Source organism: Bos javanicus, chromosome 10 (assembly GCF_032452875.1).
Source record: "Bos javanicus breed banteng chromosome 10, ARS-OSU_banteng_1.0, whole genome shotgun sequence".
NCBI lineage: Eukaryota > Metazoa > Chordata > Mammalia > Artiodactyla > Bovidae > Bos > Bos javanicus.
In genome coordinates, this window is record NC_083877.1 from 59,840,892 (window position 1) to 59,868,615 (window position 27,724).

The 27,724-nt window shown below is 38.2% G+C and overlaps 1 protein-coding gene across 8 annotated transcripts in view; it reads left to right on the forward strand.

The window, feature by feature from the left end:
• The window catches only part of ATP8B4 (ATPase phospholipid transporting 8B4 (putative)), a 348,133-nt gene that overhangs the window by 218,549 nt on the left and 101,860 nt on the right, over window positions 1-27,724 (forward strand). For all 8 annotated transcript variants that reach the window (XM_061428804.1, XM_061428800.1, XM_061428806.1 and 5 more), the window contains 4 exons: window positions 9,090-9,248; window positions 16,940-17,028; window positions 18,199-18,395; window positions 26,912-27,120. In XM_061428804.1, the coding sequence (XP_061284788.1) occupies window positions 9,090-9,248; window positions 16,940-17,028; window positions 18,199-18,395; window positions 26,912-27,120 (654 nt within the window). The remainder of the gene's footprint in view (window positions 1-9,089; window positions 9,249-16,939; window positions 17,029-18,198; window positions 18,396-26,911; window positions 27,121-27,724) is intronic.

The window sequence follows — 27,724 nt, forward strand, 5'->3', positions numbered from 1 at the left end:
AGCACTTATCACCATCTGGCATACTCTACAAAGTGCTTATTTTCTGCTTATTAGTTATTATCTATCTCTACCTGCTGCAGTGTGTGCTGAACAGGGATCTCTGTTTTGGTCACTGATAAATGCCAAGTCCCTGGAACAAAGCATGGCACAGAGTGATTGCTCAACAAATCCTTGATGAATGCATGAATAAATGGTCACAGGTGCCAGAGAGTGGGGGACAGGATCAGCCTCAGGCCCCAAAAAGACATGGGAGAGCAAAGGAGGGGCCTAAGGTAAGGGACAGAGGGTGGAGTATGAAATGATAGGTGAAGAGGAGGCTTCCTGATGGGAACTTGCAAGACAAAGCAAGAGTGCTGGGGCCCCTTCTCTCGGAGGGCAGTGGCTGGGAAAGGGACCATCTGCTGTGGTGGTTTTATAATGACTTTCCGCAGAATCTTTCCTCCAAACAAAACAGAGTTGAACACAGAAGGCCGAAATTTAAACTAATACAAGTGGTGCTGCTTGGGCTAAAGCAGAAAATACTTCTTCACCTAAAATAATTCTTTTATCACAGATGGGATAACAAGTCCAGAGAGGTTAAAGGACTTGTCTCTGTGTGTGTGTGTGTGTGTATGTGGATGTATATATATACAGATAAAGTCTTTATTAATACTTAATAAAATTTACTTTAAAAGTGTATTCATAATTATTACTTAATAGTTGTGGTCTGCATTTGCTTCAAATAGCATAGGTGATTCACAAAACCTCTAATATATAATAGTTTTTGCCAATAAAGGCAACACAGACCTCTATTGTCTCTCATTTATACATAAACTGTGATCACTTTTCAGAGAACATGTAATGCCAAATTTATGAGGCAGGTACACTTCTGGGCTAAATATCAGATCTCTGCTAAATTTACTTTTTATTCTTAAATCTTGGGTTGAATTTCAATCTACCATAACATTCAAGGCAATAGGATGTTCTATGGGTTTAGTCATATTAAAATATGATTTCCTATTTCCAAGAAAACATCTGAAAAATGAATAGAGGGATTAAGGGGAAATAAATTCGATAGAATATAAAAATTAATCCCCCCTCTTAGCAGACAGATTTAAAGACGAGCGATGCAATATGTGGAAAAGTCTTTGAAAGAGTTGGAACAGTTAACAAACCCCAAATCTTTCCCGCAATTGCTTTTACTTTCTTATAGCCTTCAACTTTTCTTTCATTTCCTTCTTTTTAAGCCTTAATTTTAATTTCATTCTTTCCCTACCTCTGTGACATACACGTTCACACACCAGTACTTCTACTATATACACACATTTCTCTCATGACTCTAGGCATCGTTTTTATTTCCTCCCTTTTTGCATTATTTCTAACTATTCTCTTTGCATCTTTCTCTTTCAAATTTTTGTTTTTAATAGTTTACTTATCTCCTCTATCTGAATTCTCTTTTTCTCTATTATTTTAAAATATTTTCTATTTTCATCACTTTCTTTGTATTATTAGTTTATTAAGTTTATGGTGGCATAGTGGTAAAGAATCTCCCTCCCAGTGCAAAAGACACATCAGATGTGGATTCAGTCCCTGGGTCAGGAAGATCCCCTGGAGGAGGAAATGGCTACCCACTCTAGTATTCTTGCCTGGAAAATTCCACGGACAGAGGAGCCTGGCAGGCTACAGTTCATGGAATCGCAAAGGGTTGGACACAACTGAGCATGCATGACACATCACATCAAGTTTATCATTAAGCACCTCTAAGGACAAGTTGCAATACAAAGTATGTAGAAGTACAACATATCTTCACATGTACTATCAAGATTCTTTAGATACTTCTCCTCCATTCTTTTTCTATCCCCTCTTTTAGGTCTCCTCTGTTAACCTTTGTCATAATGGGATATCAATAGATTTCAAGTTTTCCTCTCGGGGCTAAAAAAAATTTCTTTCAGTCATGAGAAGTAAAACCAGATATTGCATCCCTTAGGTTTCCCAGATGGTTAAGTGGTTAAGAATCCACCTGCTGATGCAGGAGATGCAGGAGACATGAGTTTGATCCCTGGGTCAGAAGTATCCCCTGGAGGAGGAAATGGCAACCATTCCAGTATTCTTTCCTGGTGGGTTACAGTCCATAGGGTCATAAAAGAGTTAAAGAGGACTGAACTACTGAGCACACAGCACACACTGTATCCTTTAGCTTAAATTAGAAGTATGATGTCAGCATTTTGTACATTTGAAAGTGCCCTGCCTAGCTATGGCAAGGTCTAATAGATGAGAAGATGTGTGAGGCATGCCCTTTCTGTCTTTGCCGTGTGTATCTTTTAGCTTGTGACGTCTGGGCAAATCTGAGTAAGGTCTTGGTTTTGCTTCTAGTTACCATGTATTTTTTCTCCTGAGATTTGTGTCAGTTCAGTTCAGTCGCTCAGTTGTGTCTGACTCTTTGCGACCCCATGAACCGCAGCACGCCAGGACTCCCTGTCCATCACCAACTCCCGGAGTCCACCCAAACCCATGTCCATTGAATCGGTGATACCATCCAGCCATCTCATCCTCTGTCGTCCCCTTCTCCTCCTGCCCTCAATCTTTCCCAGCATCAGGGTCTTTTTCAATGAGGCAGCTCTTCGCATCAGGTGGCCAAAGTATTGGAGTTTCAGCTTCAACATCAGTCCTTCCAATGAACATCCAGGAGAACATCCAGTGATCTCCTTTAGGATGGACTGGTTGGATCTCCTTGCAGTCCAAGGGACTCTCAAGAGTCTTCTCCAACACCACAGTTCAAAGGCATCAATTCTTCAGCACTCAGCTTTCTTTATAGCCCAACTCTCACATCCATACATGACCACTGGAAAAACCGTAGCCTTTACTAGATGGACCTTTATTGACAAAGGAATGTCTCTGCTTTTTAATATGCTGTCTAGTTTGGTCATAACTTTCCTTCCAAGGAGTAAGCGTCTTTTAATTTCATGGCTGCAGTCACCATCTGCAGTGATTTTGGAGCTCAGAAAAATAAAGTCAGCCACTGTTTCCACTGTTTCTCCATCTATTTGCCATGACGTGATGGGACCGGATGCCACGATCTTAGTTTTCTGAATGTTGAGCTTTAAGCCAACGTTTTCACTCTCTTTCACTTTCATCAAGAGGCTCTTTAGTTCTTCTTCACTTCCTGCCATTTGTGTCATACTACTATCTTTAGCACCGAACTACAGTTCCAGTCCTGTATCAAAAGGACATATCATATCTTCTAAGTAGCTGAATACCTGAGTTTCCATTAACTCATTGGAAAAGACTCTAATGCTGGGAGGGATTAGGGACAGGAGGAGAAGGGGACGACAGAGGATGAGATGGCTGGATGGCATCACTGACTCGATGGACGTGAGTCTGAGTGAACTCCAGGAGTTGGTGATGGACAGGGAGGCCTGGCGTGCTGCGATTCATGGGGTCGCAAAGAGTCGGACACGACTGAGTGACTGAACTGAACTGAATTGAACCCAAGAAGTCCCCATTGGGAACTCCAAACTGGGGACAACAGCAAGCATCAAAACTGAGGTGGGTAGGGCCTTAGGATGTCTCTTGTAAGTCTCCCTGCCTCCCCACTTTTGCTCTTAAACCTAAGGACAGTAACTTGTTGGTGGCCTCTTAAGGCATGGCATGAGCTTTCTTTCTTGCTTTTTTTTTCTTTTATCCATTCACTCGGCCACCTGTTCCTTTACTTACTAAATGTATATTTCACACAAAGCCAAGGCATTTGCTAAGCCCTGAGATACAGTGGTTAACAAGTCAGATCCAGGCCTTGCCTTCATAGCACTTATAGCCCTGGGGAGAAGACAGATTTGAACAAGGACTCATCCTCAGGCCTACCCATGATGTTGACACATGAACAAGTAGTCACTATGTACCAGGCACCATGCTAAGTCATTGCACATTTTATTTTATTAAATCCTTACAGCCCCAGGAGGAAGAGATTACTATTACTTCCAATTTATGGGCAAGGAAACAGAGACCCAGATAAATTGAATAAGTTCCCCAAGGTCACATGGTAAACTAAGTGGAAGAAGTAGAATATGAACCTAGGACTACTGGCAAAGCCTTACATGAAATGAAGTGAAGTCGCTCAGTCGTGTCCGACTCTTTGCGATCCCATGGACTGTAGCCTACCAGGCTCCTCAGTCCATGGACTTTTCCAGGCAAGAGTACTGGAGTGGGTTGCCATTTTCTTCTCCAAAGCCTTAAATGAGAGGCTCTAAATTGCAAACAAAAAGTCATCATTGGAGGGTCAGGGGAATCAGCATGACTGCTTAGCTCCTGATCAGGGTAAGATTTTAATTGAAGAATACTTTAAACCTGAAAGTACAAAATTAAATTCTGGAGATCGAGTCCATCCAGGACCCAGATGACATCACCATGTTTTTTAAAAGTAGCAAAGTTCTCAGTGATCTTGAATGTCAGGATCCCTGACAACAGTTTATAAAAGAGTTGGCCAAACATAGAAACCAGTACACGCACGACGGAGTTGGGTTTTGGTAGGTAAATCCATTTATTTGAAAAGTTCTCATATAAATATTTTTATACATTTCAAACATCAGAAAAATTGATATGTAGTCTGTTGAATTGTATAAAAAATGATATATAACTTGGCCTAATATTATAAAAAGTATAAAAATAGAGTGGATTTTGATTTTTCATTTTGAAGTCTTTCAGGAATTGACAAGTTTTTATAAATAACTGGAAATAGTTTCAATTATACATTTGTAAACTGGTCAGTCTTATGCCTTGGGGAAAGCCCCGGATGTAAATTGTCCAAATGTGTTTAAGAATCTTTTGCATATTGTTACTGGACTAAGATCTGTTTTTTTGCAACAATGACAAGTTTACATATTTTGTATGACTGTTAATACTGAGTTGTGAAGCAGGGAAAGGTTGACTCTTTATTTAAGGAATCTTTGTGTATTTTTGTGGTCCTTTCTAAAGAAGAGCATGTGTGTAATTAAAACACAGAAAAACAAGCATCTCTTTTTGGTTAAAAAAAATCCAAACACACAGAAAGTCTTTGTTAGAATCTTGTGACTTTTTAAACTTGCCAGATCAGTTTCTCATTCACCTGGATAGAAGCACAGCTCAGTAGCAGAGCTGATGTGACTGTGTGAGACACAGAAGCCTTGTGAAGAAAATAACTTTTTTCTTTACTGCTGGTGTTGATGTGGCCATTATGGTGGTGATGATGGGTAGCTGAGGCTTACGGTTGAAGAGTAATGAGGTTTTAGAAAATGGGAAGGTGACATTTTTCTAAGAAAAAAATATTTATCACAATCATCAGGGCAACAGTAGAGGGCAGTCTTCTAAACTCTAATAAGCACTTGGCTAGAGCACTCTTGAACAGCAACAATGTTTTAATTCAATAGCTAATTGTCTTCTAGAAGAGTTGCAGTGCAGATAATCAAGAAGCATTGCTAACAGTAATAATATCCATAAAGAAATAAAGTCAGGTACTCTGAGAAAATCTTGAAATATGGGACACTGAGTTCCATTTTCATGATAAACTATAGATTTCCACTCTACAGTGGAACACTTTAGTTTGAGAACGATAGTAGGTTGTTAATTAACTAACAATGCAGCTGACTAAATTTAGAATGCCAAGAGGGTTCAGAATGAAATCTTGTAGATTTTGTTTGGTACGAGCCTCGAGTATTTCTGTGTGATTGCAAACTGGATGAACTGCTATCTGCTTTCACATCTATTTTTTTCAGAGAAGCAAACAACTGTGACTGACTAGTTTCATTATATTTATACTTCATAATCGACATGATTTTTCCCCCAGTTGTTTTATTGCTCATTAAAGATGATTTTGTTCTTTGTACACGTGTTCCGTGAATAACTATGTGAGAAGCAATGCTCTTTTTTCTAAACTGTTTTCTCATCCATTGTCAAACTGTTGCCTGCCACTTACTCTATGACTCAGTTAGCAAAGGGAAGCAGGGTCCTACAGTTTTTCTCTAATCCTTATTGTGCTTTATGGCAGGGATATATTTTTGCTTGCTTCTAATGTGCTTGAAGTTGCCAGTTTATTTTCAGTGTTCTCAGATCTATTTGTATCCCTTCAGAGTTAGGCCAACTTAAGTGGCCCACTGTGGTTAGACCATTAGGTCTTCCAATCCCCTTTATCATTGTTACCATGGAAATATACCACCACTTCTTTCATTCATCTTAGATCTGCTCAGATACCCACATCACCTTCCCATCTCTCTCTTGAAATCATCTTTCCATCCATCTCTCCAACAAATATTTATTAAGTTCCTATTACGTAGGTAGTATGATAGGTTATGGGGATACGGAAGTGAATACAGTGCTCCATTAAAAGGAACCTGTTTACCCCTTTCAGAAAGAGGAAGAAAAGACATTGGGAAGTTTGTGTTTTGTGCTAACAGGACTAAAAGAGGGAAGCTGAGCACTTCTAAAGATTAAAAAAAGTAGCTTGGCTTTGTTCATGCTACTTTATTTTCACTAGGCCCTGTATTTAGTATGTACTTAAACCACTGGGCTCATACTCTTCCAGAATGACTGAATTGGTGCTGGGCCTCCAAAAACTGAGGCATAGCCCCTTGGCCTTACTGCCTGTTCCTGTCTAGAACCACACCCGTGGTGTCAGGCCAGAAATGGATGAGCCTTGGGGCCAGGGAGGAGCCAGCCAGCATGTTCAAGGCTATATTTGCTTCAATGTCAGTCTTTGCTTGCAACAATAAAAATGATCAAATGAGCCTGTTTTTTATATTCCTGTTGGCAGGAACTGTGTATCTTGTTGTTTTTGCCCAAAGCACATTTTTTTTTTTTTTTAGTGGGCAAGTTTGAAGCTGGAGAAATTGAGTCTTGAATCTGGAATAAGCTTTAACGGTTGCTATGGACCCATTATTTTATTTAGGTTTTGCTGGTGATGCCTAGTTCAAGGTTCTGTAAAATTTGGGAATGTTAATCATTGGTCAACAAAAAAAGATGTTGAATTCTTAGAGTTTAGAAAAAGTCTCCTCTTCCACAATGGAGTTGTCTAAATAACTTGGGCCAGTTGAAATCAGTTTTCACTTACTTTTGAATATCTGTGATATGCTATAATAGGAGCAAATGAGGACTTAGCCATTCCTGTTCATATAAAAAGTGACTTTGTATGGATTATTTAGCCTCATCCAAATCCTTCTGCCGGCACACTCACAGTTAGCAGTAGATGTCTGGGAAGAAGCCAGTGTGTGTCCCAGTTGGCGTGTTTTGGCAGCAGTATTTCAGTGATTCTGGGGAAAGGTAGATGGGTTTGGAAAAGCAACCTGAGCCCTTAGAGTCTCTCATTCCTTTCAGGCTTTTGTTTGTTTTGTTTTTTCAAGCAAGGTCTATTAACTTTAGCAGTCTGGTTGGTTAGGAATGATCAGGCCATGTGAAAACTGGTTGCTGTCATCTAGGTTTGTTGTAGTGTTAGTTGCTCAGTCGTGTCCAACTTTGAGACCCTATGGACTATAGCCCATCAGGCTCCTCTGTCCATGGGATTCTCCAGGCAGAAATACTGGTGTGGGTAGCATTTCTTTCTGCAGGGGATTTTCCCAACCCAGGGATCAAACCCAGCTCTCCTGCATTGCAGGCAGATTCTTTACTGTCTGAGCCACCAGAGAAGCTCCCATCACCTATGTCTGTGAGCTTTAAAAGGAAAACATATCATCCTGGGAAGGAAAGGAGTCAGGTAAGAAGTCTCTAAGTTCAGGAGGGTGTTTGATGGGGGTGTAAACAGTGCAATACGGAAGTTCTGTAGGAAGTTCTGGTCTCTCTTCCCTTCAGTCAGTGCTAAAGACATATTTCCCTTTTTTATTTTTCCAAATGTTGCTTTCTATGTTGCAAAATACCCTTTTGGTTTCTGATTAAATAAATGTATCTTTATTGTTTTGGGGAGAGAATTTTGTACACACTAATCTTACCCCTGGCTGGCTTGAATCTTGTTTTGATCTGTTCTCAGTTATCTTTTTCATTCCTTTCCTCTCTTTTCATTCCTGTCTCCCTCTGTCCTTCAAATCTTTGTACTCAGAAAGTTAACCCCAACTATGTGCAATGCAAATGTACTTAAATCTAATAGATATACTTTGTGACAGAGTCCATGAAAGATTATTTCTGGTTTCTTTTTCTATCAAGAGAACCCTCATCCTAAAAATGTATTTTTTTATTAAAATAATTGAACAAATTGATTGATTGATTTGGAATGGGCTTGGTATTAAAAAAAAAAAAAAAACTAGAAACATCTTTCGGACAGTTTGGGGCAAGTTATATGTGCCTCTGAGAGTCCCCAGAACTCTGAATCTAATCAAGATAAGAAGCATGAAACAGCTGAAAGGAATCACATGCATTCTCAGGCACATGGGGCAAATACAAGGCCCAGGTTTCCTGGGGGTGGAGTATAGTAGGAACCCAAAATTCTGATTATGAGCCTAGAAAGACCCAATTAACTTTGGTTGTGAAACTAGAAGTATGCCATCTTAACCTGTGTGTAAGTTACATTAAATAATAATAAAAAAAAGATGAAATAAAAACTTTTAGGATCACCTCTGCTTTATCTTTCCAAAAATCATTTGTTTCAAACCAAAAGTAGAGATAAGTGATTGTTTTTTTGTTAATTTATTTTATTTTATTTTTTAACTTTATAATATTGTATTGGTTTTGCCATATATCAACATGAAAGTGATTGTTTTTAAAGGAAAAAACATCCCATGGCTCTTGGGGTTTCTATTCTTATTTGGACAGTGCAGAAAATCATGTTTCACAACATTTGTGCCCTGCCCCAGGTGATTTTTCCTAGCTTGACTTTGTGTGTGTGTGTGTGTGTGAGAACGGTATGGCAGTCTACTCCAGTATTCTTGCCTGGAGAATTTCATGGACAGAAGAGCCTGCCGGGCTACAGTCCATGGGGTTCACAGAGTTGGACACATCTGAGTGACTAACACTTTCACTTTTTCATATATATGACACTGGGCTGTTGAAAAGAGAAGGAAAATGAACTGTATGTGAGAAGTAGGCTGCTAACGGTATTGCAGGCTTCTAAAGAGAGTTCCAGGTGAGGCATAAAGATGTTTGTTTCTTGTATTTTACAGGGATTGTTGTGTGTGAGGCGCCTAACAACAAGTTAGATAAATTCACCGGAGTTCTGTCTTGGAAGGGCAGCAAGCACTCCCTCAACAATGAGAAGATAATCCTGAGGGGCTGTGTCCTGAGAAATACCAGCTGGTGTTTTGGAATGGTTATTTTTGCAGGTACAGTGGACTTCCCAGGGTGCAGTGGGTGAACTCTTCCTGAGAACTGCATGGGCACAGTCTGTGGCTCTCCAGGTTGGATGAGCATGCCAAGTGCCCTTCTGAGTTGACTACAGAGTGTAGAGCACCAGGGTAAGACACCGCTGCTCTGGAAACAGTGTGCCTGGCCCCACTCTGTAAGGAACCACTGACATCACGAACTTACTCTTGAGAGTGCATGGGCCTTGATTACTCAGATGCTAGATACCTAATGTTTATTTTCTTATTCTCTAACCCCATCTCAATCATCCCTATCATCATATGTATTAATCAGCCTGCCTTTAAAGTGGAGGACAAGCGTGAAAGAAAGTCCTGGCTCTGTTGTTGATTTTGTAGTTTGCCAATTTCACGCAGTCCTTTAAGAAAAGCCTTGTTAGAGATCCTGCAGTCATTTCTGTGTATACTTCAGAGCTTCTTCTACTATCTCTCAGCAGGCCAGCAGCTTCTGGAAGGACTGTGCGGGCTGGAGGTGGGGGTAGGGCTTGAGGGAGGAAGGGGAGCATCTCTTACTCTTCCTGCTACTACTTTTCCTGTCTCTAATTTATCTCTGGATGGCACCACCGACTCGATGGACATGAGTTTGAGTGAACTCTGGGAGTTGGTGATGGACAGGGAGGCCTGGGTGCTGCAATTCATGGGGTCGCTAAGAGTCAGACACGACTGAGCGACTGAACTGAACTGAATTTATCTCTAAAGGGCCCAAGGTGGCACTTTCTTGCCAAGGAAGCTTGCAGTAGCATCATTTCATAAAGCCTCTCAATTTTTACTCATGGCTTCAATTGCTAGCCCTTGACTTTTAAAAATCCTGTTTCTTGTGACACCAAATTAAGATGTGTTTTGGGCCCATTGACTATATGTGCAATCAAAATTGGAATGTTTTTCTTAACTGACTTTCTTCAGCAACAACAAAATGTTCATTAAAGTCTCAAAAGTGCTCCGAATCTAGAAAAATCCTTTGAATTCCTCCTAAATACTCTCAGCTGTGAGTGTTAGCAAGGCTCTCACTATCGGGACATTGCCATTATAAGGACTTGAGAAATCCCTCGAAATGATGCAGTATATGTCATTTTATCTGGGAATGAATCTGGTTTCATCATGTTTTCATCAGATGCTTTTATTCTTTAGTCAGGGGAATAAACCCTTGATTATATATTTCCTTATTTTGCATCTTGTATTGAGAAAAAGCATGCTAGTCTTATACATTAACCTATCTTCCCACTTCAATTGTCACGCTTAATGAAGAGATTTCTTGAAGGTCTCTTTTATTTTTTTTTTAATAATTTTATTTATTTTTTATTGTTTTCTGGCTGTGCTGGGTGTTCACTGCTGCCTATTTTTCTCTAGTTGTGATGAGTGGGGATTATTCTCTAGTTTCTATGTGTGCAGGCTTCTCATTGCGATGGCTTCTCTTGTTGCAGAGCATGGGCTCTAGGGTGTGTGGACTTCAGTAGTTGTGGCTCCTGGGCTCTAGAGTGCGGACTCAGTACTCATGGTGCACGGGCATAGTTGCTCCGCCACATGTGGGATCTTCCTGGATCAGGGATAGAACCTGTGTCTCCTTCATGGCAGGCAGATTCTTAACCACTGGACAACCAGGAAAGCCCTTCAAGGTCCTCTGATGGGAAAGACCTTCTCAGTTTGTTCCCTGTCATTAGAGAAGTGGAAGTGCATCATCCTAGGAGTGGGCTGTAACCCAAAGTTTTGTTTGCATTTGTGTGATCTTGTTTGGAATGACTCATTCAGGACAGTGGTTCAGCTATAGCATGTTATGTTAGGACAGCTGGTGCGAGCCACACAGGGGTCAGGTTTTCCTTCATCATGTTGGCTTTGTGTGGAAATGCTCCTCCATAGAAGAAAGTGGAGTGGTAAATTGAACAGGTCCCCCTCTGAAACAGTATAACAGAAAGTTCACAGAATTTGGATTGGACGTATCTGGGTTCAGATTTGTTTGCCAGCTGAAGGATGTTAAACCGTGGTTACTTAAAAGTCCTAAGCTTTAGTTTTATCTGCTGTAATGTGGGAATGAGTACATTAGAGAGTCACTATAAAGGCTCAGAGAGGCAGTGCATATGGAAGAGAATGCCTCACAATTGCTATTTTCCTTCCTTCCCTGCTTTTCCCTTCTTCTGACATCAATTCAGAGTACACTATCTGCTCCATAGGCTGAGAGTTTGGATAATGTACTGCTCTTGGATCTTGGCAGGGAGAAATGGGGAATCACCCTCTTTTGTGATGTGATCTTAATGTTCACTGGCAGAGCATTTATTTATTATATATACTTATAAAGCAGAGCATGCCTATATTAACTTTCATCTAGGCACAAATATTAATAGAAAGCTTAATTAGAATAATTGCAGGCAGAGGAATGGTTGATTTTGTCAGTGCTAGAGTTGAACAAAGGAATGTCTCAGCACCCTAAGTCTTGAGACATCTAACTTCGGGAACTAGGTCCATGTGAACGCCTAGATCTTATGAAAGTTATCTCAAACAAATTAACTATTCTTTCTGTATTAGTACTCTAGTTATACCTGCCCTTAAGGGTTGTGTAAGAAGTGTAGTTGACATAAACATGGTTTACTTTACAAATTATAATTTATGAAGATTTTATAATATACATTAACAGCTAGGCCATGCCTCCCTGGAATGGCTTTTCTTTTAACTCATGACAGGAGAAAGTCCTGTTTCTAAGGGTAGAAGTCTTATCCATGTAAGGGGTCCATAGGAGTCAGCACCATCTTGGTGCATAGTAGGTTTTTGTGCTGGCTGTATTCCACTTGCCCCTGCAGATCTGCTGTCACCACTTCACACTCTTCTCTCTGCCCTGGGAGGCTGACCTGTATGGTTCACACTAATAGGTTTCCTTGAACTTTGGTCCTGTCTTTGGGGATCCCTGGGAAGAAATCAAAGGAAGAAGACTGAGGTCATGGTATTTATTTCCCCAGCTGCCTCCCTTAAAGCTGGCTGGGTCCCTCAACATAAAGCCACCCTTCCTTTAGAAGCTGCAAACTTTACACAACTCTCTCCTTTAGGGTATAATAACCACCCCTCCCCTCATGTCTCCCTTCTAGGGTAGATGAAGAAACATCTTGATTGCTAGGAAGTGCTTGGTTACTATGTTAACATTTTACTTCTCCTGTACGGCCTATACACCCACCAGTACTTTTGTAAAGAGTCTCTTTATAAATATACCTTCCTCTAATAATCCTTGTTCAGTGTGTCATCTATTTCCTGTTTGAGCTCTGAATGAGTCATAGTCTTACATATTGATTGAGTCAGTGAGTTAATGAATTAATGGACTATTTCATGTGGCTTTAAAAATAGTGGTTAAGAGCAAAAGCTTTAGAAGTAGATGTATCTGGGTTCTAATTTTGGCTCTGATGCTTACAGGCCAAAAAATAAAAAATAAAAAAAGGAAACCTCAGGCAAGTTATTTAAATTCTTTAATCCTCAGTTTCATTGTTATTGACCTAAAGATAATAATACCTAATTTATTGGCTTGTTTTAAGCATTAGTGAGATAATAAGATGTGAAAAGCACATATAGATATTTCCTAAAACATTGTAGGTACTTAATAAATAAATTCATTCATTAAACAGTTACTTACTGGGTACCTGCTATGTGGCAGGCACTGTGCTACTTACTTTTTTGCAAGAATGTGACCAAGAAAAGTGTAGTCCCTTCACTCATGTGATTTGAGTCTGGTAGGAAAGAAAGGCATTACTCTTAAATCATTATAGTAATGAGTGTATAATATCAAACTGAGAAAAGTACTCTAAAGAAAAAGAACATGAACTCACAAGAGTGTATGGTGGAGGAATCTGAGGGGAAAGAACAAGCTAGCTAAAAGGCACACCATAGGCAAAGGCCCTATGGTGGGAATGAGGCTGGGGAGGTTAAAAAAAAAAAGGCAAAATTTAAGGCCAGTGTGGAACTTGGAAAACTTAGAGAATAGAAGTGGGCACGTGCCTAGAGACAGGGATAGAGGTTGGACCATCCAGGACCCTTATGGTCTGTATTCAGAATTTTGGTCTTTATCCTAAGAGCATTGAGAAGCCATTGTCAGTTTTTCATACAGATGATATGTGTATGTGTTAAACTGGAAAGTTTTGCTTTTGCCTGTAATATTTTTAAAGTTGGTCAATAGGATCCAGGAAAAAGTGTATACATAGGATGGTAGCAGATGCAGGAGACAAAGTTGCTAGGCTTTTCCTACATACAGTCCAGTTGAGAGGTGATGATACTTTGCATTAGAGTGGGAGTCATGGGATAGATTAGACTCTGAGGTTTCTCCCACCTTTCACAACTGAATGGAGAGTGGTACCATTCATTGAGATAAGGAACCCTGGAGAAAGAGCAGAAGCTAGGCTGGACAAGGGCCACTTGAGGGGCCTTAGAAACATCCAGGGGAAGATATCATATAGGCAATGAAATATATAAGTTTAGAGCTCAGAGGAGCGATCTGAGCTGAAGATACACATTTGGTCTACAGATGTTAACTGGAGCTATGATCTTAGATTTCTCAGGGAAGGTGGGTTGAGAAGGAAAAGAAGATGGCCTATACTTAATTTTTAAGAAGTCTCACTGTTTAATGATTGAGAATAAAGGAGTGAGCATAATGGAAAACAAAGAAGCAGCTATCAAAGAGGTAGGAGGAATAGCAGAACACTGTAAAACAGAAGCTAAGGGAAGAGTGTATTTCAAAAGGATGAAATAGTCAACAGTGTCGAAGTCTGCTGAGAGGTCAAAGAAGGCATGGAGGATATAGATGACAATGCCGGATCTGTTTTGGTGGAGTGATTGGCTCAGAAACTAGCTTGAGAAATGAGTTGGAGACAAAGAATCAGAGGCTGAAGGGTAAAGAAAATTCTTTCAAAATCTTGACTATGAGGGGAAGAAGAGATGTGTGTCTCAACATCTGTGGCTATATTTAAATAAGTACTTAAGAACTCATTAAGCAGATTCTTTGCTAGTCTGTGTGTATGCCTAAGAAATGTAAATTTTTAGCACCAAACTGGTCTGTCAATTTTCAGCTTTTAGCAATCACAAACTTTATTTGCCCTTTGTGATCTTTACTAAAAGAAATGCTTCCCACCCTCAATGTCCAGATGATTTTAATAAACGATTCTGGGAAAAAGTGGGTGGTCTTTGCCCAGCATTGGCTGGGAAAAGGACACTGGGATACAATTTCTAACTCAAGACTGAATTGTTATGAGACCCCAGTCTTTACTCCAATTTGTCTTTTAAGTAAAGGAGTCTTTTAAGAATGTTCCCATTGTTTCTTGACTTCTAGAATGATGTATAATTTCATGTGTACCCCCTTTCTCTCCTTTCTCTCCTTCCCCCTCTCCTCCTCTATTAAGTGGGTACATGGATTGGTGGTAATTGTGGGAAGATGGTGTAGAGAGGGAAGACTAGGGAAATCAGATATAATTAAAATGTGATCACTTCTATTGAGCATCTTTGTTTATAAGGAATTTACTTAGCAATATAATCTAATAGTCTTTATTAGTCATCTAATAATCTACCTCTAAAGCAGCTAATATTATTCTTAGAATTTCTTGAACAAGGCAGTTAGTAAATATTTAACATGGGATTTAAAAGGATTACTTGAAATAAATCTCAACACCATATTTAAGACAATTCTTGCTCTTACAAAAATGCATATCATATAAACAGTGTGCAATACCCAATAAAGGTTTAAATTACTTGCTGTTGTATTGTTTGGAGTTTCTCCATTAAAGCCACCAAAAATCTTTTTTGGGAAACACATCCAGCATTTGATTTTTTTCCCCTAACTTTCCATTTTTGACTTCAGTGTTCTGAATTGTGTTTATTACTACATTCTTGTAAACATTTCCAAATCATTCCTCCATTTGATTGACTTTAATTGCTTCAAACTATAAGCACATCCATACATAGATTTTTGGAAAAAAGCATTTCTTAAACCTTTTAGCTACAAATTATGTCTGGATTTATCCTGTTCTAAGGGATCAATTCTCTTGCAGTTTCCAGGATTATTGTTAAAGATATCAGTTGAGAGTCAATTGTTTCATCATCAGTTCAATCGCTCAGTCGTGTCTGACGCTCTGACCCCCTGAACTGCAGCACTCCAGGCCTCCCTGTCCATCACCAACTCCTGGAGTTCACCCAAACTCATGTCCATTGAGTCGGTGATGCCATCCAACCATCTCATCCTGTCTTCCCCTTCTCCTCCTGCCCTCAGTCTTCCCCAGCATCAGGGTCTTTTCAAATGAGGCAACCCTTCGCATGAGGTGGCCAAAGTATTGGAGTTTCTTCAGCTTCAACATCAGTCCTTCCAATGAACACTCAGGACTGATCTCCTTTAGGATGGACTGGTTGGATCTCTTTGCAGTCCAAGGGACTCTCAAGAGTCTTCTCCAACACCATAGTTCAAAAGCATCAATTCTTTGGCACGCAGCTTTATTTATAGTCCAACTCTCACATCCATACATGACTACTGGGAAAACTATAGCTTTGATTAGACGGACCTTTGTTGACAAAGTAATGTCTCTGCTTTTTAACATGCTGTCTAGGTTGGTCATAACTTTCCTTCCAAGGAGTAAGCATCTTTTAATTTCATGGCTGCAGTCACTATCTGCAGTGATTTTGGAGCCCCCCAAAATAAAGTCTGACACTGTTTCCACATCTGTTTGCCATGAAGTGATGGGACCAGATGCCATGATCTTAGTTTTCTGAGTGTTGAGCTTTAAGCCAACTTTTTCACTCTCCACTTTCACTTTCATCAAGAGGCTTTTTAGTTCCTCTTTACTTTCTGCCATAAGGGTGGTGTCATCTGCATATCTGAGGTTATTGATATTTCTCCCGGCAATCTTGATTCCAGCTTGTGTTTCTTCCAGTCCAGCATTTCTCATGATGTACTCTGCATATAAGTTAAATAAACAGGGTGACAATATACAGCCTTGACGTACTCCTTTTCCTATTTGGAACCAGTCTGTTGTTCATGTCCAGTTCTAACTGTTGCTTCCTGACCCGCATACAGGTTTCTCAAGAGGCAGGTCAGGTGGTCTGGTATTCCCATCTCTTTCAGAATTTTCCACAGTTTCTTGTGATCCATACAGTCAAAGGCTTTGGCATAGTCAATAAAACAGAAATAGATGTTTTTCTGGAACTCTCGTGCTTTTTCGATGATCTAATGGATGTTGGCAATTTGATCTCTGGTTCCTCTGCCTTTTCTAAAACCAGCTTGAACATCTGGAAGTTCGTGGTTCATGTATTGCTGAAGCCTGGCTTGGAGAATTTTGAGCATTTCTTTACCAGCGTATGAGATGAGTGCAGTTGTGTGGTGGTTTGAGCATTCTTTGGCATTGCCTTTCTCTGGGATTGGAATGAAAACTGACCTTTTCCAGTCCTGTGGCCACTGCTGAGTTTTCCAAATTTGCTCACATATTGAGGTCAGCACTTTCACAGCATCATCTTTTAGGATTTGAAATAGCTCAACTGGAATTCCATCATCATAGAAAACTTAAGAATCCTACTCTTAATAAAACTCAAATTATTTTGGAAAAACGTTATTTTCCTTTCAGGAACATTTGATATTCTTAGGAATTAATAATAATAATACATAATCTAATCATTTCAAAGTTATTTTTCTTTCCTTTTTTCTTTTGCAGGTCCTGACACTAAACTAATGCAGAACAGTGGTAAGACAAAGTTTAAGAGGACAAGCATTGATAGACTGATGAATACTCTAGTACTATGGGTAAGTTATTATAACAAAATTAGGCAATATCACAATCATTATCTGAATATGTTTCTTGCATTCTGATGAGATTTCTTTCAGAAATCTTCATTCTTCTTGTGGAATTTGTATTTGGAGATTTTGCATTTGGGGCCTCGTTGCCTCCAAAATGTCTGCTTTGCTAATACTGATAGAGTATTTGCAAATGTAGGGGTTGGCTAAAAATTTTGAGGTTGCTTTCTACTTTTTTTTTGAATCTCAAAAGCAACCTGAAAATTTTTAGTGTATGTCCTGCAGTATTTTAACTAACCCTTATCTTTCTTGTTGACTTCAAGGAATCATTGTGTAGCTAGATCTGTAGCCAGAGACTTGACTAGTCTGAGAAGGTCTTTTATTACTGATGTTTTCTTCCTTTTGCTTTTGTGCCTTGGGTTACCATATAATTTTTCATTTACCAGGATGCTTTTGAAGGTGAAAGAAGGGAATACTGTTAATATTACAGCTGGACAGTAGATTAAACTGGAACTGACTAGAGCAAGTCAGGACATCTTCTTGTACTTCTTGTGCTTCTGTGTGTGTGTGTGTGTGTGTGTGTATGTGTGTGCGCGCACCCACGCGCTCAGTCGTGTCCGACTCTTTGTGAGCCCATGGACTGTAGCCCTCCAGGCTCCTCTGTACATGGAATTTTCCAGGCAAGAATACTGGAGTGGATTGCCATTTCCTACTGCAGTGGATCTTCCCGACCCAGGTAGGGAACCCATGTCTCTTGCGTCTCCTGCATTGGCAGCAGATCCTTTACCACTGCGTCACCTGGGAAGCCCTTAATCTTTGGAAGCCACTTAAACACATGCATACCTCACAAATAGAGGATGTGAAGTTATTAGCTTTGTGGCCATAAACAAGTTATATAACCTGTCTGTTTTTTGTTTTTTGCCTGTAAAGTGTGAATGTTTTTTTCCTATCTCAGAAAGTTAATGGGAGAATTAAGTGAGAAAATGTATATGTAAAATATTTAGCCAAGTTCCCAATGTAAGCATATTACATTTTACTCATATGATTAATGATACTTAGATGAGCTTTGTATAACTTGATTTTCAAATAACAATTGGAATTAGAAGTGTAATTGCCTTGTGTTGATATGACTAGTTGGGATTCAAGTTAACCTTAACTGGACTTCTATACTCATTTCAGATTTTTGGATTTCTGATATGCTTGGGAACTATTCTTGCGATTGGAAATTCAATCTGGGAGAATCAAGTTGGGAACCAATTCAGAACTTTCCTCTTTTGGAATGAGGGAGAGAAGAACTCTGTGTTCTCAGGATTCTTAACATTCTGGTCATATATTATTATCCTTAATACAGTGGTACCCATTTCATTATATGTGAGGTAAGATGAGAGTTTGTTCTTTGAAACCATTTTGTCAAAAGCCTGTGTTCTATGTAATCATTTTTGTTTGTCTTAAAATTACAGCAGTGAGATAGAAGTCTCTAACTGTTCATGATCTGCCACATCTGTTACAAATGAGGCAACTAAGCTGTTTAATCTGCTTAAGTTTCACATTTTCAAATTAACAATAGATGCATTTTATTTTCTTCTTGATTTGATTTGGTTTCTTAGGAATGTTTTCCTCTGGAATACATGGACTACCGTGTAGTCTCATGCAACCTAATGAATTAGAATTGGGTTGATGTTGGGAAAGAAACAGAAAAATATTTGGGGGGATCTATTGAGATGATGCCTTCTTGGTACTAGTCTGGCTCCAGATACCAGGATTTAGACCTTGTGCTACCACTTCCTAGTTCCATAACCTTGAGCAAGTTACTTTACTTCCTGGTACCTCAGTGTCCTCGTTTTATACATGGAGAAAGTAATAGTTCTACTTTAAAAGGTAGTATAGAGAGTAAGCAAACCTATAATGCTCTTAGACAAATGCCTGACACATTATAAGAGATCAGTGAATATTAATTCTTTCTATTTTTATTAGTAACTATCAGTGAATATATGAAGGAGTTGAAATATGGTTGGTTGTTGGTGCTTATTCATTGTTGAAAAAGAAGTTTGGCTTATTACTCCCTCTACAACTTGATTTGTCATTTCTAGATTTGGTCCTATAAACTAGGGCTAAAATGGTCTGCCTGTCTATCTATACATAAGCACTCTGTGAGTGTGTGTGTTTATGTATGTGTTTGATAAAAGTTACAAGTTGGCCCTAGAATCTGTACCTGAGACAGTTTTGATCCTAATCCTGCCAAGACTGAGGCGGACAATCCCAAAGACACTGGAGCCAAGATGAGACTTGGTTGTTTGACATTCCTCATCACCAGTATTTTAACAATACACAAAATCACCAGCTCTAAATCTCTACTAATTTTTATGAGCTTCTTTTTCTCTCTTTCCAAAATCCTCGCTCTGATGAAGCTGGGGAAGTTTAATGCACAAAATCCACCCTTATTTTGGATAGCAGTCAGGAAACTGAAATGTCAAGTTGTGGGAAATTGACTTGAAATAGTGGCATGTGGCCACAACACCACAAATTACTTTGGGCCTTCTGGAACTGTGGTCAGAGCAGGCTCTATTTAAAATGTATCCTACTGGCTTGTCTTTGATTCTGAGGACCTCTCATGCTTGTATCCAATTATGAAGTCTGTAGTAAATCTTGCTCTTTGCCAGAGGAGCTATGGTCAGCTTTTATAGCTTTTCTTTTATGTGGAAATGAACAATAGACGCTCAGAGTGACTTACCATCTGCACATGAGCAGTTTCATGTGTCCTCACAAAGGAAGTATATTCCGTATATACTCTTTCTTTGAAGTGTATTGGTATTTTTCATTTTATGATTTCTAATATTGTTTTTTAAAGACCAAGATTCCCAGGTCCTTTTTCCTTCTAATGTGTTCCCTGCCGTGGCAGAAAGAAAACCTGTTTGGAATAGTCCAAGTTCACATTCTGATATTTTTGCCACTAATAGCTGTGTGACCTTGGAGAAAGTACTTGGATTCTCTGTGCCCTAGTTTGCCTAGGAAATACTTGCTGTAAAACGGGAGGATTAAAATAATTGACTTCTGAGTTACTTTCTGCTCCAAATAATATCACCTTACCTCTAGACAATTAATGTAAAATAGACATTTGTATTTTACATAAAGTGCTTTCACATACATTATCTCATTTACATCTCCCCCTCCCCAAATCTTTTGAAGTTATTGCTGTTGAACTTCTTTCATAAATGAGATGATTTTCTCAGGATTGTAAAGCTGATTAGGGACAGAACCAAGATCCAAACCCAAGTATTCTAACACTTGGCACAGTGTCTACGTCTAAGTTGTACATGATTTATTAATCAGCCAAAACATCAAAAGACACTAGAATTTTCTACCTGTTGGTAAGCCATGGTATTGATGAAGATAATATGAGCTTTTTTCCTCACCAAATAAGAACAGTGATCTGAGGTCAGCCTGACATAAAGTTGAGGCAAAAAGCATTCTGGGGGATTTCAGGTTGCTCATACCAAGATCTGGAAAAAGAGAAGTCCAGGTATTTCTGATTGGAGGGATGAAGGTTTTCTACAAAATTTTCCAAAGGTTCAAGGAATAAATTAGCGCAGTGTCACTAAAGGATAACGGTGCAGAATTTACATTGAATGGTTAACAATTCCATGTGAGCATAATACGTTGATTTTGGCAGGGTATTTCTATGCTGTCAGTTTATCTATAGTGTTAAAATATAACCAGCTACAGTTTTTTAATACACCATCTTAAGAAATGTAATTGCTGTACTCCCAAGGAATTAGCTTTTGAGTGTTTTTTTCTAAAGCAAAAGAAACTCGTTTCCATGTTGCTTATTTTGCCACAGAATGGGGGAAATCATAAGCCCTGCTCTTTGAGCATCCAGGCAGAAAACACTAAACAGTTTGATTATACTAACTCTGGAACATTTGTCTCCTTTTCTCTGCTATTATAAAGCAAAGGGGTGAATGTTCCACTGTGACTCTCCTAAATCCTCCTTTTCCAAACAAAAAAGATACCTTCTTCTCTATAGACTATTTTAAGGTCTAAGAATTAAAATTAATTAAGAATACTTCCACCAACTTGAACCATAACACAGGATTAAATTCTGTTCTCCATTCATTTTGCTTAGATTTTTAGGGAGATGCTTTACCTTTAAATAAATGAAAATGTCAAGTGATTGAACAGTTACTCACATTATGACAATGCATAATGCCATTTTTTATGGCACTCTCCAGGTCTGGTATGCATTGACTTTACCAGATGCCTGAATTCTAGTCTTGGTTCTGTGATTGTGTGACCTTGGGTTATTCACAGTCTCTGTAGGTCTTAATGTCCTTACTGGTGAAATTGGGGAATAAAGGGTCAGGATTCACTCATTCAACACTAACTGACTACCTATGACAGGTCAGGCATTGTGGCTAGTTTATGATATGTGCTAATGCTTTCTGAGTGAATGGAATAGGAAGAGCAAAGCTGATTAGAACAGCTAGCAAGGAACTTACAAGCAAGTGGGGTGGGAATGAAATTAAAATTAGATTGTAACTGGGTAACGTAAAATAAATACATGCAGAGTATGACATTTATTTTTATGATTCTACAGAGTTACAGTGTGCTTTTTTAGTTTGTGTGAAAAAAAGTATTACCATTTAAATAGAAAATGAACTGACACCATACCATTTCTGTAAAGGGAGATGTAGGTATGTCATATACTTATAGAACTAGATACATAGGATTTATTTTTTTAATATAAATTTACTTATTTTAATTGGAGGCTAATTACTTTACAATATTGTATTGGTTTTGCCATACATCAACATGAATCCACCACGGGTGTACACGTGTTCCCCATCCTGAATCCCCCTCCCACCTCCCTCCCCATACCATCCCTCTGGGTCATCCCAGTGCACTGGCCCTGAGCATCCTGTATCATGCATCAACCCTGGACTGGTGTTTCGTTTCACATATGGTATTATACATGTTTCAATGCCATTCTCCCAAATCGTCCCACCCTCGCCCTCTCCCACAGAGTCCATAAGACTGTTCTATACATCTGTGTCTCCTTTGCTGTCTCGCATGCAGCGTTATCGTTACCATCTTTCTAAATTCCATATATATGCGTTAGTATACTGTATTGGTGTTTACTGGCTTACTTCACTCTGTATAATAGGCTCCAGTTTCATCCACCTCATTAGAACTGATTCAAATGTATTCTTTTTAATGGCTGAGTAATACTCCATTGTGTATATGTACCACTGCTTTCTTATCCATTCATCTGCTGATGGACATCTAGGTTGCTTCCATGTCCTGGCTATTATAAACAGTGCTGTGATGAACATTGGGGTACACGTGTCTCTTTCAATTCTGGTTTCCTCGGTGTGTATGCCCAGCAGTGGGATTGCTGGGTCATATGGCAGTTCTATTTCCAGTTTTTTAAGGAATCTCCACACTCTTCTCCATAGTGGCTGATCTAGTTTGCATTCCTACCGACAGTGTAAGAGGGTTCCCCTTTCTCCACACTCTCTCCAGTATTTATTGCTTATAGACTTTTGGATAGCCACCATTCTGACTGGCATGAAATGGTACCTCATTGTGGCTTTGATTTGCATTTCTCTGATAATGAGTGATATTGAGCATCTTTTCATGTGTTTGTTAGCCATCTGTATGTCTTCTTTGGAGAAATGTCTGTTTAGTTCTTTGGCCCATTTTTTGATTGGGTCATTTATTTTTCTGGAATTGAGCTGTAGGAGTTGCTTGTATAATTTTGAATTAATTCTTTGTCAGTTGCTTCATTTGCTATTATTTTCTCCCATTCTGAAGGCTGCCTTTTCACCTTGCTAATAGTTTCCTTTGTTGTGCAGAAGCTTTTAATTTTAATTAGGTCCCATTTGTTTACTTTTATTTCCAATATTATGGGAGGTGGGTCATAGAGGATCCTGCTGTGATTTATGTCGGAGAGTGTTTTGCCTGTGTTCTCCTCTAAGAGTTGTATAGTTTCCGGTCTTACATTTAGATCTTTAATCCATTTTGAGTTTATTTTTGTGTATGGTGTTAGAAAGTGTTCTAGTTTCATTCTTTTACAAGTGGTTGACCAGTTTTCTCAGCACCACTTGTTAAAGAGATTGTTTTTTCTCCATTGTATATTCTTGCCTCATTTGTCAAAGATAAGGTGTCCATAGGTCCGTGGGTTTATCTCTAGGCTTTCTATTTTGTTCCATTGATCTATATTTCTGTCTTTGTGCCAGTACCATACTGTCTTGATGACTGTGGCTTTGTATTAGAGCCTGAAGACAGGCAGGTTGATTCCTCCAGTTCCATTATTCTTTCTCAAGATTGCTTTGGCTATTCGAGGTTTTTTGTATTTCCATACAGATTGTGAAATTATTTGTTCTAGCTCTGTGAAAAATACCGTTGGTAGCTTAATAGGGATTGCATTGAATCTATAGATTGCTTTGGGTACTATACTCATTTTCACTGTATTGATTCTTCCAATCCATGGACACGGTATATTTCTCCATCTATTAGTGTTCTCTTTGATTTCTTTACCCAGTGTTTTATAGTTTTCTATATATAGGTCTTTTGTTTCATTAGGTATATTCCTAAGTATTTTATTCTTTTCGTTGCAATGGTGAATGGAATTGTTTCCTTATATTTCTCTTTCTCTTTTCTCATTATTAGTGTATAGGAATGCAAGGGATTTCTGTGTGTTGATTTTATATCCTGCAACTTTACTATATTCACTGATTAGCTCTAGTAATTTTCTGGTGGAGTCTTTAGGGTTTTCTATGTAGAGGATCATGTCATCTGCAAAGAGTGAGAATTTTACTTCTTCTTTTCCAATTTGGATTCCTTTTATTTCTTTTTCTGCTCTGATTGCTGTGGCCAAAACTTCCAAAACTGTGTTGAATAGTAGTGGTGAAAGTGGGCACCCTTGTCTTGTTCCTGACTTTAGGGGAAATGCTTTCAATGTTTTCACCATTGAGGATAATGTTTGCTGTGGGTTTGTCATGTATAGCTTTTATTATGTTGAGGTATGTTCCTTTTATTCCTGCTTTCTGGAGAGTTTTTGTCATAAATGGATGTTGAATCTTGTCAAAGGCTTTCTCTGCATCTATTGAGATAATCATATGGCTTTTATTTTTCAATTTGTTAATGTGGTGTATTATGTTGATTGATTTGTGGATATTGAAGAAGCCTTGCATGCCTGGGATAAAGCGCACTTGGTCATGATGTATGATCTTTTTAATATGTTGTTGGATTCTGGTTGGTAGAATTTTAAGGATTTTTGCATCTATGTTCATCAGTGATATTGGCCTGTAGTTTTCTTTTTTTGTGGCATCTTTATCAGGTTCTGGTATTAGGGTGATGGTGGCCTCATAGAATGAGTTTGGAAGTTTACCTTCCTCTGCAATTTTCTGGAAGAGTTTGAGTAGGATAGGTGTTAGCTCTTCTCTAAATTTTTGGTAGAATTCAGCTGTGAAGCTGTCTGGACCTGGGCTTTTGTTTGCTTGAAGATTTCTGATTACAGTTTCAATTTCCGTGCTTGTGATGGGTCTGTTAAGATTTTCTATTTCTTCCTGATTCAGTTTTGGAAAGTTGTACTTTTTTAAGAACTTGTCCATTTCTTCCAAGTTGTCCATTTTATTGGCATATAATTGCTAATAGTAGTCTCTTATGATCCTTTGTATTTCTGTGTTGTCTGTTGTGATCTCTCCATTTTCATTTCTAATTTTATTGATTTGATTTTTCTCCCTTTGTTTCTTGATGAATCTGGCTAATGGTTTGTCAATTTGATGTATAGGATTTAATGTGCAGAAAGAACTTGTGTGTCATCTTTTGTCTTTTAGGAGATATATGTTCAGAGTTAGCATAATCAGGCTGCTTTCAACTTAGTTTACAGATGAGAAAACCAAAGCTTAATTCCCACAAAGATCAGAAATAAGCTACGAGTCCTTGCTTTATCATTACTATTTTATACTGTTCTGGATGTCCTTGTTAATGTACTAAGTCATGCAACTAAAATATTAAAAAAAAATGAGACATGAAACCAAAATAAACCATTTAGAGAGGAAGAGCAGAGAAAATGTGATTATAAACCTTGAAAATCCATAGAATAACTCTGTAAAACTCAGTAAAATAATTCAGTGAAATGTTGAATTTTGTCACATAATCACTTTTTTTTAATATTAAGGAAAGCTTCTTTTATTAAAACACATTAAACCAAAGCAATTAAAAATTATCTCATCAATAAAAAGATAAAATGTCTAGGAAGGAATCTGTCAAGCTATGGTGTGGACCTATGTGCAAAAACAAAACAAAACTAAACTATAACTCTTTACCAATAAAAGTACTTTTTAAAAGTTGAACTCCTCGGAAGAGTTATCCTTCTTTAAGTGATATTTATTATAAAATACTCATTCTTTTCAAATAATTGAGTTTAATATAAATTTAATAAAAGTCTCAAGTAAGTTTTATGAGAAAGTTGATACAGTGATTCTAAAGTTTATTTGATGAACACATTAATTTTATCAAGAGGTATAAATTAGTGATTACAGGTAAGAATTTTTTTAAAAGAAGAGAATGAAGATTTTCTTACCTCGTATGCCAAATTTTATGAAGCTACAATAATGAAAACATGAGATAAATTAAATCACACATTAAGCAACAAAATTGAAATACCCGAAACAGATTCTAGTTAGGAAGTAATCTTTATGTGACATGGAGTCATCTTAACACAATAGGGGAAAGGATTCATTGTTCAACAAATAGTGATGAATACATTTGGTAAAAATTGAAATTAGCTTCTCATATGCATGTCATAACTTCAGAAAATTCTAATTGCGAGAAAGAATTAAATGTGGAAAAAATTAAAAAACTGGAAGAAAAGTATAGATATCTGTATATATATATATAATCTTGCCATAGGGAAGGCTTATCTAAGCAAAAATTCCCCCAAAGAAGCTATAAGCAGAAACTGTAAACTATTGATAAATTTGATTGATTAAAAAGGGAGAAGTTCTTTGTGTCAAAAATAGTGGAAACAGAAATAAAAGATGAATGATAAACTGTGTATCATATTGATATAATGTATATAGATATATATTCCATATATATAAATCAATAAGAAATACACTAATACCTGAATAGGAAAGATGAACTAGGAAGGCAATGCAATTAGATAATTCCAGGAAGACATATAACTGGCCAATAAAACTTGAAACAGATATTCAATTCATTGATAAGAAAAGAAATGCAATAAACAGTAATAAAATGCCATTTGACTTGGCATAGACTAAAAGATAATTTTCAATAATCTAATGGTAGAAACTTACATTGTTGTAATTTTTTTGAAAGTTGATTTGGCCTTGTGTATGACAAAGACTGAAAAATATTATACTCTTGGCTTTAGAAATTCCACTTCTGGAACTGGAAAGTCATAAATCACCACTAGATCATAAGACAATGCTCTTTTTCTGGTAAATGGGCAAAGTAATATGACAATACACCCTGTTTTTACTCAATATCTACTATGGTTCGCTTAGTGCTTCATGGAGGGACTCCTTTTTACCTCTTTTGGTAAAATGAAGCCACATCAAATAACTGGTAGGCTACACAAGAAATCTCCACTGGGCCTGGGCCTGTTTAATGTAAATAGAGAAGCATGGAACTTTCCTGAAGGCTTTATGCCAAGTCAGCCCATTGTTTCAAGGTGCTACAAGGAAATGACTTTGAACATTTTCTGCTGACATGTCTCGGAAGATCACTAGGACCTTGAAACAGAGCATTCACATTTTCTTCTAAACTCTGAAGACATTAGCAGACTTCTTGCTTTGGTAAAGCTTTTTATGTTCTGAGATTGATGGAGTATTTCTCTCTTTTTTTCCATTTAAATGGATGAAAGTGTGGAAGTAATTCGTCTGGGACACAGTTATTTTATAAACTGGGATCGGAAGATGTATTACTCCAGGAAGGCAACACCTGCTGAAGCTCGAACGACCACTCTCAATGAGGAGCTAGGCCAGATTGAATATGTTTTCTCTGACAAGACTGGCACCCTCACTCAAAACATCATGACTTTTAAAAAATGTTCCATTAATGGGAGAATCTATGGTAAGATACACCTTTCCTTTTTGTTGTTATTGTTAACAGTCCTAAAAAAATTAAGAAACCCTATTTTTTTTAAATAAAAAAATCTCTGGCTTTCTTATTAATATGGAGACCACCAGCATCCACCAGAGTGGTCGGCACATAATAAACACTTGCTAAATATTTATTGGGTGAATGTTGAATAATTCAAATAAAGCTTTGGATCTGTTACCATTCATGTAACCCCATGAGGGTTAGTTTAGATACTGTCCAAGGCTCCTTTCGTTGCTAAAACTGTGTGATCTGTGGTGCTTAATAGACTCATATTCCAGGGAGGAGGAGTTCTTCAGAGCCTGATTTATCTCAACGAAAGCAGTATTTTATACTTGCTTCCTAACAGCCCTCAATTGATGTTAGTGTCTGTGTTTATAAGAATTTATGACTCATTCCTGAAAATTCACACTGCACAGGGTTACCTTTAGTGGTCAGACAACCTGTTTCATCAATATTGAGTTCCTATTTGTATGCTTTTGTTAGGATACCTGCTCTGTTGGGGATTATCAGCCTTTCTAGTTAGTTACATGTGACCCTTGTCACCCCGACTTAGTCCAGTTGGCAGTTCCTTCTG